Source organism: Astyanax mexicanus, chromosome 15, assembly GCF_023375975.1.
Source record: "Astyanax mexicanus isolate ESR-SI-001 chromosome 15, AstMex3_surface, whole genome shotgun sequence".
Classification (NCBI taxonomy): domain Eukaryota; kingdom Metazoa; phylum Chordata; class Actinopteri; order Characiformes; family Acestrorhamphidae; genus Astyanax; species Astyanax mexicanus.
The window spans coordinates 25,033,529-25,049,050 of record NC_064422.1 but is presented as its reverse complement, the minus strand read 5'-3'; the positions used below and the strand labels follow the sequence as shown (position 1 = coordinate 25,049,050).

At 37.1% G+C, this 15,522-nt stretch overlaps 1 protein-coding gene across 1 annotated transcript in view; it reads right to left on the bottom strand.

Moving 5' to 3' along the window:
* baiap2l1a (BAR/IMD domain containing adaptor protein 2 like 1a) overlaps positions 1-9,297 on the bottom strand; it is a 49,609-nt gene extending 40,312 nt beyond the window's left edge. Inside the window, exons 1-3 of the mRNA XM_007251186.3 lie at positions 8,989-9,297; positions 5,417-5,492; positions 4,387-4,473 (exon numbers count right to left, since the gene is read on the bottom strand). Of these exons, the coding sequence (XP_007251248.3) occupies positions 4,387-4,473; positions 5,417-5,492; positions 8,989-9,039 (214 nt within the window). The 5' untranslated portion in view covers positions 9,040-9,297. The remainder of the gene's footprint in view (positions 1-4,386; positions 4,474-5,416; positions 5,493-8,988) is intronic.
* Between the last annotated feature and the right edge of the window lie 6,225 nt (positions 9,298-15,522).

Sequence of the window (15,522 nt, the reverse complement as noted above, 5' to 3'; positions counted from 1 at the left end):
TATTAACGGTAACTCGAAACTCAACAAAGGCAAAAGTCAATGGGCATTTCCAGGAAGAAAAGTTCACTATTAGCTGTGACTAATGCAAATTCAACTGTAACAATAATAGCTGACGTACAACCAGACAGGAGTGAGACATTACCGCTATACTGACCCTTTGAAAAAAAAAAGAAAAAGGAAACTATCTATTTTAAGTGTGTTCTTAGTCACTTGATTTTCTGGTAGAAATGTTTCTGTAATGTTCATCCTCTCAAATCTATCCATGTCTACCTATCTACATCTAAAAACTTAATCTCCCCATCATATGATTCCTTTAGCTTTCCAGCAATTTTTGCTGTACTTTTGATTGCGTGTGATTAGTGGTGTTAGTTACCTCTGCTGTTTTGATCTTGAATGTTCTGGGCTAAGGGACATACTCTTGAGAGGGGTATCCAGTTAGTGGTGTTAAAAGACTTCACCCTGCTTCCTTCAAAAAGTGGGTTAGTTTTACATAATCTACAAATGTGAATGTAAGCCTGAAGCAATTAAAAAATAATAAAATTAGCCTGATGAAGAAGAGCCAACACAGACAACACAGTAGAGCACAACATTGTCTTTAAGGAGCATCTGTGTGCATTCATGCACAAGCTCCTTGGGAGACTCTTCAATGAGCCATTTGCAGGGCGTCTGAGAGAAATATTAGCTGATCATTTAAGTCTTAAAGGTTTTGAGGTGGGGCTTCCATAGATCAAATTAATGAATCTTGGGCATGACTACTGCATACCAGGACCACTTCATAAGACCTGCTGATGTTCTGGAGATGCTCTGACCCAGTCGTCAAGCCATCACAGTTTGGTACTTGACAAAGTGACTCAGATTTTTATGTTTGCCCATTTTTCATGAGTCCAAGAAAAATAACTTTGAGAACTGACAATGTGGTGTAAGCAGTGTAAGGTTTACTGGCTGCCTAATATCCACAAAAGCATTGGTGAGATCCTGTTGGCTGATGATGAAGGGAAAACAAAAACAAAACAGACCTCTGAAACTCAATTGTGAGAAAACATGTAACACATGTTTAGCGTGGCCTTTCTGACGTGATTTACAAGACACAAACACGTTCTGCTTATGGGCTTCATAAGGATTGCATATGCCACTAGCATATCAAGTCGCTGGCGATGACAGATCCCTCCTAAAAGGTGTCCCTGTTTATCAGCGCTAAGAGATCTGTGGGTTATGAAATCCTGAGCGCAGGGCGACAGAGAGATAGAGAGAGAGCGAGTGAGCGATAGATGAGTCATGAGGCAGATTTGAGCAGTTTAAGGCAGATAGAGGGGAGGGTGAATAGCAGAGAGAGAGAGAGAGAGAGAGAGAGAGAGAGAGAGGGGGGTCCAGGCACTGTTTGCTCTGTGTGTTTGCTGCTGCACTCTTCTCAATGTGTGAGAGAATTCACACTGTCTGGGAGTCGTCTGTGCTGTCTGACAGGGATTCCAGGCTAAGGAGGGTAGCTCAGGCACAAAACACAGGGCTTGAAGAAAAGGGACAAATTGCACTAGAAGTCATGGGGCATTGTGCATATACATACAGTTAATTGTTTACATGAATGTGGAAATTGTACAGGTCAAATAGTTGGCCAAAGGAGCCAAACTGAAAGGTAATTTGTCGAATTAAGGCTGGGAGGTTAATGAAATTAATTTGACTAATGGAATTACTGTTTTAATGCAATTTTCAAAATGGGATTGTTAAGATTATTCATCTTTACACACAGAAGCTGCCACAAGGAACTTCAGTAGAGAACCTGTTAAGAACTCTTTTTTGATATGTGGCAGTAGTATTTTTTACAACATATTTTACAACATGTTTGCACTGTGTTTAATATAAAAGCTGCATGTAAGGTTAAAGAGGGCTGCTTACTTTTTTTTACCTGCTTGCTTTGTTTTTTTAAAAATAATGTAATAGAAATAACTGATTGTGCATCACTTTAAATGGTGTTAAGGGCTGTTTCAAGGCATTTGGGGGCCCCAAGCAAACTGGGCTATTTATACTTTGAGCCATTTAAACTTCTTTAACATGTTTTCTATGGTGCGCTGAATGCTGCCAGAACGCAGCACAGCCACAGCAGTTGGAAGCACCAATACTGAATGGAATTGAAACATATCGGCTTTACTGACACCTTGACACAGCATACATGCATCTGGTGGAATTGAGCCCTTCAACTTCTGCATGTATGTCCATGGCTTTGTCTCGGTTTAAACTGCAAAAGCAGATGTGTTCGGCTGTCCGCGTAGTGAAACGTTACGTTTCTGGGGAGGCACGCTTCAGGCTACCTAGTGGGCTACTGTCAGCTACTAGTGGGATGGGTTGGTACAGGTTGGTTGTACTGTCCTGAATTGACCATCACAATATTGAAAGGGGGGCTTACACAGTTAGTCGTTGCTTTTAGCTCATAACCAGGCCAGATTGAGGCCACAGGCAATTGATTGCTTTGCTTGTTGTGTGGTTGTTGTTTGATCGACCTATCTGTTAACTAAACATTAAAAATCTAAATAGTAATCGAAAGTCAAATGTTTGAAAACATTGGACTCCGTCATGGCTGCCCTTTGTCGTTGATTCTCTTCATAATCTACATGAACAGAATTTCTTGCTGTAGCCAAGTGGCAGAGGGAGTCTGTTTTGGTGACCTCAAAATTTCACATTTGCTTTTTGCAGATGATTTGGTCCTGTTGGCTTCATCTAGCCAAGACCTTTAAGCTCTTGTTGGACCAGTTTACAGCAGAGTGTGATGCGGCCGGGATGAAAATCAGCACCTCTAAAGATGAGACCATTGTTCTCAGTCGGAAAAGGGTTGGGAATGAGTTGTTGGCCCTAAGTGGAGGAGTTCAAGTATCCCGGGATCTTGTTCACAAGTGAGGGAAGGATGAAGCATTAGGTCGACAGACAGGAGGATCGGCGGAGCATCCGCCGTGTTGCAGACTCTGAGCTGTGTTGGAAGGCAAAGCTCTCCATTTAGTGGTCAGTCTAAGCTCCAAACCTTACCTATGGCCACAAGCTTTACGTAGTGACCGAAAGAATGAGACCTCGAATATAAGCGATAAAAATGAGTTTCCTGCAAAGGGTGTCTGGACTCTTCTTTAGAGATAGGTGAGGAGTTTGGTTATCAGGGAGGGGCTCGGAGTAGAGCTGCTGCTCCTCCACATCAAGAGGAGTCAACTGAAGTGGTTCGGGCATCTGGTCCGAATGCCTCCTGAGTGCCTCCCTGGCGAGGTGTTTCGAGCATGTCCGACAGGGAGGAGACCACAAGGAAGACTCAGAACATGCTGGAGGGATTATATCTTTCAGTTGGCCTGGGAACGCATTGGTTCCAACAAGCTGGAAAAGGTAGCTGGGGAGAGGGAGGTCTGGAGCTCTTTGCTTAGGCCACTGCCACTTTGACCCAGACCCCTGGATAAGCGGTAGAAGATGAATGGATGTAAAAATATCAAGATAAGTTTTTCTTACAAAATCGTCCAGCCCTTTGTCAAATATTGTATTGGTATTGGCACCAGTACCAGGCTCTTAAATACAGTATTGGTATCAGCAATAGGGAGCATTGATACCATGAAGCAGTTATTGATGTCCATGCACAACAACAGATAACACTTAATGAAAGCTGACAGCACAATTGCAGTGTGGGATTATTATGCTTTACTACGTGAATGTGTTACTGCCTTGTGGCAATTTTTATTTGTCTATACAATCTATACAAATCTAACATTATAAATATCAGGGTTTATAGGAACCTATCATGTAGTTTATTCAGAGTTATAATCGTTATTAGTACTGTATCTGGCGTCACACAGAAATAAAAAAAAACACACATTTGAAGTGAGGGGGTTCTGTTCATCACTTTATTCCCCCAATCCACATCAATAACTTCAAACTGCAGTCTAAACCCAGCATGTGAACAAAAGGGTGGATTTTAGATTTGAACACCACAGAGAGGACCACGAGAGCCCATTTAGCAGCCTCAAACCAAGCCTCATAAAAAATAGGTGCAAACAGGCCTGCATACATCAGTAGCATTTACTCAGCCAAGAGCAGAGCCGACACGCAAGCATGAAAATCAGTCTAATGGACGTTTATAAATCACAGGCAAGCTCCAAAACGCTTGCCTTCATTTTCACTTCCAATGAATGAAGTGAACACTGAGTCATCACCAATAAACAGCCACCCAAAGTGAGCACGACTTCTGCACAGGAAGCCATCTGACTTAAAAAAATATATAATAATAAAAAGATAAAAAAAAAAAAAAAAAAAATGCTATTCCAAGTCATGCTGGATGCAATGAATGAATCATCTACTTTAAAATGTAATCAGCTTCTCTCGCACCACCCCTGGCCCCCACAGTCACAGGCGATGCTGCAGACTCACCCAGCTCCCTGGAGACTGGCGACACGGCAGCGTTCTCTCCGATCTTTGAAACTGCATCAAAATATGCCTTTCCAGCGAGGGTCATCGCTGTAAAAAAAAAAACACCTTGTTAACCAACACTTTTTACACAAACACCTTAACAACAGTACAGAAATGAACAGAACGTCTCCATCACTGACTGACTGACAGAATCAACCCTTCATCCAGTGGTGGCTTAGTGGTTAGAGACCAGGTTATCAATGACAGGGTTGTGGGTTCAATACCCAGCTTCAGCAAGGCCTTGACAAACTTCCTGCTTTTCGGGTGCTGCAGGAATGGCTGTCCACTGAGTTTATTATAAATAAATAGCGAACATGAGTCTAAGACTGTGTGTAATATTGAATTATGGATGTCAGAGAAAAAAAAGCTTTATTTTGAAATTGAGCATAGTGTTTGGAAAGGTTTCTAGCTGTATCTGCATGATATTGACTTCTTTATGGAGCTATTAGATTTGTTACACTGCTATTTTTAAGAACGTTATCTAGTGGTCCATCTCAAAATTCTTTTGGGAATTTTGAAAATTCTGAAGATATAATAAAAAAAAATAAAAAAAAAACACTAAAAAAAGCTAGTATATGCTGATTTTTTTTAGACTTTTTATTCTAAGCTACATTTCACAGCCTGTACTTTCCAGAATCCAGTTAAACAGAGTTAATCATGTTCTCTGGTAATGAAACACAGATGTGACCAATGATAATATTCCTGATATGCTCAGTAAGACTAATGTTACATTGGAATTTACCATTTAAATCACAACTGCTCTCCCCTATCAGATTATCAGATAAAACACAGGTGTAAACAGAAATCACCCAAAAAGATTGTGTGCTTTGAAGTGAAAACCAAATTACATTATTACATTAAATTATTTTTTTATAGAAAAAAAAAAAAAACACTTTCCTGGCATTAATATTTTCCATCAGGTTTTTTTATGTCACTTTTTTACACATGTATTGTCCAATGAGCTGACGATAAAACAATGTGAAGAGTTTACCTGTCACTGCTTTCTCGTAGCTCTTCCCGAGGTTGACGAGGTTGCGCAATCCTGGGTTAAACTGCTCCATCACATTCTAAAACAAAAGAGCACAAGGTCAACAATACGTACGGACTTTAAAGAATTCTGAAAGGATAACCCTAGACCTTAATGGCATTTGCTTAAAATATGTGAATACAAGTAGTAACTGCACTAAATGCATGTGTTGTTCCAGTATATGACCATGAAGAACATAGTGGTGATCAGGAAAGAAACATCTCTGCTTATGTGCTTTTGTACAACCAGAGGGAGAAAAGGTAATTTCAATTTAGTAAATCCCCTAGAGTTAAGTATTGACTATTAAAGTTCTCATTCCATCGTTTTTTCATTCATTTAAATGTCTAGTTGTGGACTCTAGTATGAATGAATGCCATGTGAGCTGTTTTTTGTAAAGTATAAATGGTGCTTTAGTCCAGCAGAGGAGTTTGGGGGGAACGATAGGATGTCCGCTCCTGCTCATGAATATTCATATATGCAAACATATCGCCTCTGATTGGCTAACAGCACTGCAAGACGCACAAGTCAGTCAGAAATGTTTTAAAATAAAGACAAACTGTTACATAAATACTGTTTTTAAAATAATAACAGTCTTGGCAATGTCATATGTTACTTTAAAACATGTGTAATGCCCTGCTGAGTGCAGTTCAGACACTGACCTAGTCTTAGAGTAAAACTGTAAAACGCAAAATCCACCGGAGATCCTATGTTTACACACAGAGGTGGGTAGTCCAGGTCCAGAAAGTAAAAAGTAAAAATCCACAGGGTTTTGTTAGCTGAGGTGCAGCAGAGCTGCCCAGGCAGTTGGAAAAAAACCCCAGTGTGGGTTTTCACTTTTAACTAGTGTAAACAGAACTGTTTTAAAACATATACCTACATCTCAATTGAAGGCTAGAAAAAGTAAGTGATCCTATTTGTTGATTGTTTTAGCTGTGGGTTTCACATGTGCTTTGATCATTAACTAAAGGCACAAAAAGCCTGGTTACTGTGGACATTTACACCAAGTGCTTCATAAAAGACATAGTACGAATGTCTGTGTGTTATAAGTTTAGTTCGTATATAACTTTTGACTTATAACTACAACAGAAACTTTTAGCTGAAGGCTGAGTACTGAACACATTTTTCACCGATTAACCTTTATTTTACTTCTGCTACCTTAACTAAGAGCACCTTACTTTCATGCTGGTTGCAATTGATCATGTCATTAAAAGGTTATTGTTCGGTATAATTTGAAAGTACTAATTTTTGCTGAATACCTGGTGCATCCTTAATTCACAATAATCGATATGTTTTTTTTTTACTTTCCTGAAATTATATTACTAAAATGTACAATGCCATTCAACGTATATACTTGAACAAAACAGAAAGTACAAATAATATTTGTGTTTCTGTTAACACAACTGATAAGTCACAATTACAGTAAATAAGGGCAATCTGGGCACGTGAACAAGAGACTTCCCATAATAAAGATGTGTTGAAAAAAGTGTTAGAAGAGCATGCTGTATGTTCTAAATATAGCGCTTCATAAAGGATGTCTAATCATTAACATGTTTTTCCTTATTTAATTGCTTTAAAAGACCAAAGTCCTGGCCTGGCCAGAAGTCATTCAGGGTTTCCTGGTTCTCTAATAAAACACCAAAGAGCTGCGTAGCTCCATTTTCAATTCCCAAGGCACACCCTTGGCAAAACAATGAGTTATCAGGTATGCAACTCTTACACCCCACATAAAACTGGTTTCTTTACTCAGCCCAGAAACTCAACTGAAAGTGTGGCAGTGCTTTCCTTAACTTGTTTTAAATGTCAGATGAGGGTAAAACAGAAAAGTACAGAAAAAAAATACAGATCTCCTTGATGCATTCTTTACTAGAAGAAACTCTATTTAAAATCTATAATTCCACTTTTTTCTGAAAATATAGTTACAGATATGTATAACAAAACTGTAAGTGGAGTTTTTACTAGTATAAAGGTCATTATAGAGTATGTATGAAGGATAAGAGAAATAGAGAATACAATGTCAAGGATATTTGGCTGAATTAGCTGGAATTTACTTTAGAAAACTCTAAAACTCAGCTCACTGGTGTCACTAAATAATTTTAAACTTTTTTATTTTCTAACCACTTTCAGTTTTGGTTTTATTTTGTCTTTTTTTCTTCTAATTTTCTGTTTAACTTTTTTAATTTAATTTATTTTATCCTTTTCTTTTTTTATTGCGTATATTTTATTATTTTAACTATTTATCTCTTTGATTTATTGCTTTTCATTTTAGCCTGTCTACTTATACCTTTATTGTGAATATTATTTTTATTTCTTCTTAATTAAATCTTATATTGTTTGCTTATTTTTATAATTTTAGTATTTACCTAAATTTAGATTTTTTTTATTCATAAACAATAAGCAGCATTTAAAGTAATGTGCAGATTTTTGCTTCCTACCTTTTTTCACCAATAGTAAGTAGCCCCCTTACAGCAACCTTACCAAAGATTTTATATTTAACACAGTTTAAAATTAAGAGACCAGTTAAGAAGAATGAGTTTCTTTGATTTTACCAAATTTAAAACCTCTAAAATATAACCAAACAGAAGATGATTTTTTGCGCCAGGAGTGACATAAAGTTATCCAAAAGCAATGTGTAAGACTGGTGGAGGAGAACATGCCAAGATGCATGAAAACTCTGATTAAAAAACAGGGTTATTCCACCAAATATTGATTTCTGAACTCTTCAAACTTTATGAATATGAAGCTGTTTTCTTTGCATTATTTGCATATTTTTTATGTTATTTCAGCATATTTCTCATTTTCTGTAAAAATGCTCTAAATGACGACATTTTTATTTGAAATTTAGCTTAAATGTTGTCAGTAGTTTATAGAATAAAACAACAATGTTAATTTTATTCAAACATCTATAAATAGAAAAATCAAATAATTTTACAAAGATTTTCTTATTTTTTCAGAGCTGTATATGTGTAATCTATATAAGTAAATATAAAATCGTTCTTTAAAGGTTTCTGACAGAAGCAAATGTCCCTCTTGAAGCTTCTATGTGTTGAGCAGTAATTTACGATCTCGATTATCCCATATTGATAATCGCATTAAAAACAGTATCTTAATTCGATCAATCAGATTAATTTGATTATCCTCCCAGCCCTATGCCTTGGTGATGAGTCTAATCAGAATAGTTTCATAGATCTGAAATTATTATTACTAGTAAAGATTTAGCTATTTAGAGGTATATCTGATATTTGAAATGCGAGCTGCGTTACAGAGCTGTAAATAAAGTTTTTTTTATTATTATTAAAAGCTAAATTACTGTTGTCAGCTTAACATAAACGACTCAGTAATCAATATTCTTATCACGTAGCTTGACTTTATCTCAGCCTATCTTTACACCTGACTTGGCTGGAGCTGGCGTGCTGCCTCAGTCAGTGACACAGAGAGGAGAAAAGAACTAAAGCTAAAGCTACATGCTGAAGTTTGTGGTAACAGGTCGCTAAACTGCTCACAGATTCCTCTCGCGCAGTTACTGAGCGGGTATTTACCTTATACGTGCTCTCTGTGAGTTTGTTCACGTCCTCTGGGTCTCGAGACATGTTGGCAGCAGCTGTTTCACTAAATTCCACAGGAAAAAACAACAATAAAGAAAATCCCAGGTGTAGCACGCGCTGCAGCAGTTTCAGCGTGTTACCCCACTGAACACAGAAGCCGTGTCGACTAGATATCAGTCCCTGCGCGGCTAATCCACCAGCGTCTACTAAACGTTCAGTAAAGCCATGTGTCGATACTGAGGCGCTCCGGTCGGCGGCTCTCTGCAGCTCTCAGCAGCAGCCGCAGCAGCGCTGGTTTCAGTCTCCCTCAGCCGAGCCTCCTGATTGGCTCTGCGCGTCAAGAGGTAACGACGTGACGTCAGCGCTCCGCTGTGGATGAATGAGTGAACAGTTGTAAATCAGGCAGGTGGATGATCACTTATGACTCAACTCCTAATATTTACCTCCCCCTTTTCTCCTTAAACTGCACAGTTTAGTGCTTAAACAGGGGAGAAACAATACTGAGGCTACCTACTTTACGATTTAGCGCGTGTACACTGTAGAGGGGTGTGGCTAAAACTGAAAACATAAATGGATGGAAGTTTAATATTTTTTAACCCCTTAACAGACCTAGGCCTGTATGCCTATATAGGTGATATCAAGCCCTTTCTTTATATTTTGAAACTTTGAAAGCTTTGGAGAGATTATCTTACAGGACAGTTAGAGGAGCTGCATGTTCACTCTGTATTCTTAATAATTTTAGAACAGTTTTAAGAAACCAAGCCCAAATTCTGCGTGATTAAAAAAAAGACATAAAACTGGACAATCATAACAAAATAAAAAGTTTGAAGGACATGAAATGATTAATTTGTAACGAAAAAAATATATTTTTTAATGTTAAAAGTTTATGCATTATGTTTTGACAGTTACAGATCTACTAACTTTGAGCCATCACTGACAACAATTTTCTCTGTCTTATAATATCAAATACAGTTTATCCTATTATCTATCACTAAATCTTACTATGTTTAATAAAACAGTTTACTTATTACTGCTCTAGTGCTTTACTATGTGTAATAGCTAAATTCACCATGTGCAGTATCATAATCTGTATTATATATACATATATAACATATATATATATATATATATATATATATATATATGTTTGAGTAAAATTAATTTATTCTATAAACGACGGACAACATTTCTCCCAAATTCCACATAAAAATATTGTCATTCAGAGCATGTATTTGCAGAACAAAAAATGGCTGAAATAACAAAAAAAAAATACAGATTTCAGATATCAAACTACAATAAAATGAAATATCAAAACTGCACAAAATAAATTAGGCCACTAGATATTTCATTAGATTATTAGATTAGATATTTCAATTCTCTTCATTCAGAGTACAGTAGTAAGAAAATCTATCTGTTTTTCTTTCCCAATATAAAAGAATCAGATGAGCATTAATTATTTATCATTTTTTATTTTTTTGAACAACCGACCCACCAGTAAAGAATGGCTTGTCTAGTAAATGCAGTGGCGTGCACAGACATTTTGGGGGGCAAGTGCTCAGAGGGGAAAAAGGGCACTTTTTAGCGCACGTGGAACACTTCATTATAAAAAAATTACACGCACATGTTGAATGAAATTTGACTTTTATTTGTAACATTCTCTAAACGTGAGTTGTCAATGGAAAAATGTCACACCACCAACTGATAAAATACATAGTAGTTTGGTGCTGTATGAGACATATTACTGCACAACAAACTGATTTCAGGTTGGGTTTAGAGGGCAAACGGTAGGATTTCACTTGATGTGTATGTTACCTGGCTGGTGGGACACGGGGGAGTAGAAGCCTATCTGTTGCCGTGCGTGCTGTGCTGAAGACTGGCTGAACTGAACTGCTGCTGCAGCGCATCTAGTGTGCCTTGCTAGCAAGGGCATAGGAGCAGGTTTGATATTGGGGGGGACACATCTATAATGTAATATAATATAATATAATGTAATTTGCTTATTTGAATAAGCCCATCTTATAGTCTCTTAAAACAACATTTGTGGAATTACCTTTAATCACAAATAAACCATTATTTTTGTACTTCTGTTTATTATTAGTTACATCCAAGTAAAGGTCACTTTACAACCTAAACATGTTACTCCACTTTACATTTACTGTTGATAAAAAAAATGTCTGAACTATATTTAAATATATGAAAAAAACTGATGAGGTATCACCTAATGTTTAAAAGAATATAACAGATGTTATTATTATTATTATTATTATTATTATTATTATTATTATTATTATTACTATTATTATTATTATTATTATTATAATTGGCATGTCAATTCTGTTGTATATTTGTATATTTACATTTACGCCACCTTTTTTCGACTAAAAGTACTTATGATGGTGGTCTTTTACGTAAAAGAATGTAACCTTATGTTTCATAGAGATTTTTGGCAGATGTTAATATAAACTTTAGATAACCCAAACCCTCCTAGTCTGTTAGTTTCATGAGCTTTTACTAAAGGACCAGAAATATTCCATTAGTAAATCTAAGGGGCTAAGGGATATTAACAGGTAAATTCAATAAATGAGAGTTTATTAGCTGATCATATGAATGGGTTAAGAGACTGCTTTAAACTACCTACATGAAGTATTGTACTAAATTCTGTCTATGCACTACATACAGCTTCTATCTAACTAGTTAAGCTAGCTAAAATAATTTTCCTTCATTATAATTTACAGTAATCCTAGTCTACAAGTCACAATGACTATCACAAGCTCACAGAGGGTTTGATCTGTGGGTTTTGAGTCGTTTATTTTTAACCAGCTATCAGAAATAATCTCATAACAGTTTACATGGTAAGCTCCGTTACCTTTTAGAAAAATCGCTGTATATCCAGATCTGTTTTAACGTCAGCTCGCTGCACCCCGCAGCTAAATCTAAAAAAGAAAACTTTACAAATCCTCCACAGCGAAGGGGGGCTTCCCCACTCTCCTCCAAGCTCCGCAAAACAGTGAGCTGATTGGCTGTTTCTATTAAGAGGCGGGACTTTCTTCCTGAACCGGCTTCGTGATTGGCCTATGCTTGCGCGACCGCGCGGGGTCACGTGACAGAGGAAGATAGAGGTGTCCTGTGTGAGCTGATTTCAGGGCATTCTGTTTTCACTCGTTTTAATCGCACAGGTTTTCAAAAGATAATTTCAACGCGGCTTCAGTAAAATATTAATAATAATAATATTTAAACAAACAAACAAACAAACAAACAAAAAAAAAACGAAGTTTCAAAAGGGCACTTTGGTTAATAAAGGGCAGAGTTGGTGGTGCTTTAGCATCATGTGTGTGCATTATGTGTGCACGCCTATGAGTAAATGGTGGCATAGAACGCACCTAATGGCACCCTTTTCTATATAAAGAGCAGAAGAGCATTTAATTAAAACACATTATAAATTATTCATGATCTAGAGGGCACACAATTTTAATGTATTACAAGAGGGGGCACCCTTGGGGGCACTCAATGACTTTTCCCATACAAAAAGGGTAGTCAGTGTCACTAGAGAGGGCACTTTAGGGCAGGGGCAATTGCAAGTGCTCCTGTTTCTGGCTGTTTTAGTTTGGTGGAGGAGTGGGGGAGGAAGAATAGGACAGAATTTCGGCTCGTACTAATGAATATCCATGGCTCTGCAATCGGTGGTTGCAAGTCAAGGTGGGTGAGGCCAAGAATCCTAATTCACAGGTTGACCTCAGTCTGAAGGCTTTTCCTGATTCACTCGTTTTTCTGTATATTTTCTTTTATTGGCTAATGCAGGCAACAGGGGTAGAAGAACAGTTTCACATGTAGAATACCTATGTAAATTGAAGTGACCTACTGTATTTGAAAAGCAGCAAATACTAAATGCTTTCTAGCGAAAACAAAGGAGAAGCTGGAAGAAGAAGAGAAAAACTGTTAGCATTTCCAATATTACAACATTTTTTGTCCTTATTAAATACAGCCATCGGTTCCGTTTATGTTCTGGAAAAGTTAGCTGGCTAGCTAACAAAAAGGGGCCCAGTAGCTCACATTGAATAGGCAACACAATAAAATGGAAATGTTAGGTGTTAAAATATACACCTGTCTTATAAAAGATATCAGGACTGTTCAGTAATAATGAGACTTGTTTTGTTATCTAATAATGTGTGAAGATAATTAAAGTGGATATAAGCTATATATAATGAAGGCTAAAAATATGTCTGAATTTTACTAGTTAGTTACATATATAAGCCCATTATGACATAGTATCTCTAAATGATCTTATTTTTGGTTCGGAAATGGGCTTCCATAATTACAAAGTCAACGTGTTGTAAAATTAGGCTGTGTTCAGTTGTTTTATTCCCCTTTATCTTGCCAAAAGTAAGCTTGTCTTGAAGGCAGGTTCACAGAGTAAGACAGATATAAGGTACCACATAAATGTAGGGTATAAAAATATACTTATTCACATATACTCATATACTCATTCACAATGTAGCCTGGCCAATTCCCTTGGATACTGCAAGTGTGAAAACAAACACTGCAGTTTGAGTGCAATAGCTCCCCTTAGTGGAGAATGAATTCTTATAGAAGTTTCTAATTGTTTAGAGCAAGTCTGCAACTTTAGACCTGAGTTACACGTGTAAATAATGGTTTAAATATAATCATAGAAATCATATACACCTCCTCCCCCACACCACCAAAATATACACGTGATATGAAAATACAAAACAACCCTATTCAGCATAGCTTTGTTTTTCACTCCTAAATTCATTCAGTCCAAACATAGAAATCAATACAGTGATTGTGATGTCATGAAACCTGCTGTGTTTAAAATGCATCTGTCTATTCAGTCCTCCGCAGTTTAGCCCCACCCATTCATACTAAAACCACAAGGAATGTTTCAGCATGGATTGCTTTTTGAATGGTGCATAAAACTGAGCACCCCATAACAATAGAACAAATTAACATTTATACACTGCCTAGCCAAAAAAAAAGTCTCCACCTGGATTTAACTAAGGAAAAGATCTGGGGTTGATGCTGCAGTTTGTCAGGTCTAGGTTCAGCAACAGTATGTGCTGAAAGAATGAGGTCAGCTGACTACCTGAATATACTGAAAATAGACCAGGTCAATGGATTTTTTCTTCACTGATGAAACGATGCATATACCAATAAGACAATGCCAGGATTCATTGAGCTGGAATTGTGAAAGCGTGATTCAGAGAGCATGAGATCATCATTTTCACACATGGAGTCCAGACCTTAACCTCATTAAGAATCTTTGGGATATGCTGGAGAAGGCTTTGTGCAGCGGTCAGACTCTACCATCATCAGCACAAGATCTTGGTAAAAAAAAAATGAAACACTGGATTCAAATAAATATTGTGACATTGCAGAAGCTCATCACAACTGAAGGCGGTCCAAATAAATATTAGAGTGTGTGAACTGTTTTTTTGGTGGCAACTCTTTTTTTTTGGCCAGGTAGTGTATCTATATATTAAATTACTTACATGATCCAGTTCCTATCCTTTGTTGTTTTTGTCACAATGTTCAGAGCCCCCTTTGGCATTCTCTAGGCACTATTAACAGACATTAGTCACAACCCTGCAGTAGTAAGGAGAGTTCTCAGAAGGTAACAAAACATTTTAGAGTCTGGAACATTTGACCAAGCATTGTTGTCCTGCATCATACAAACATCATATTATGCAGCTGAAGAGTTGGTTAACCAGCTAGGTTAAGATGTCTTCACCTTCACAATCAAACACTGCTTTTAGGAGGCCTTGGATTGGATTGTCTAACACTCAGCATTAACCCTATAGCACTAACGTTAAAATCAGTAACACCATCACTAACATTGGGTATACATTGTATGACAAGTTTTGAAACCCTTCTTTAATTTTACGACATACAGCATCACATAAAATACAAAATGTATCATGGATGACCCTATAAAAAAGCAGAAAAACTATTGGAAAATCAGGTCATCCTTAACATGTAATGTCCTAACGAAAAAAAAAAATAATGCTGCTGAGAACTTGGTCTTTGGTCCACCCATTCCTTGGACATGTGAGCGCCTGATTTTAACACACAAACACTAACATCAGTTAAATTACACCCATAAAATATGTTACTCTCTATCACTAACGTCAGATGAAAATCACTCAAACGCATGCCTTTTAAAAAAAATAGAATAGATGGGAGGAGGAAATCAACTGTAATATTAATGACATCAGTGGGTGCCCTGAAGCTCCCCAAAGGCCCATGCAACTCAGACAGCAGCAACACAATGAAAATCACATTTAAAAAATTGTGTGGGTGAAAATCACCCGGCATTAGCGTTCTAGGGTTAAGATATCAGGGGTCAAAATCGGGATTGGGCCATCCGTAATAAACACAGCTGGTGTTTAAATTTGAAATTAAGCCAATATTAGAATTTGTACTTAGTCCAGCTAGAGTTTACAATAAGAGACAAAATAAAAATATAAAATAATTAGTATGGCAGGTCAAGGTTTCTATTCATAGATTTGTTAT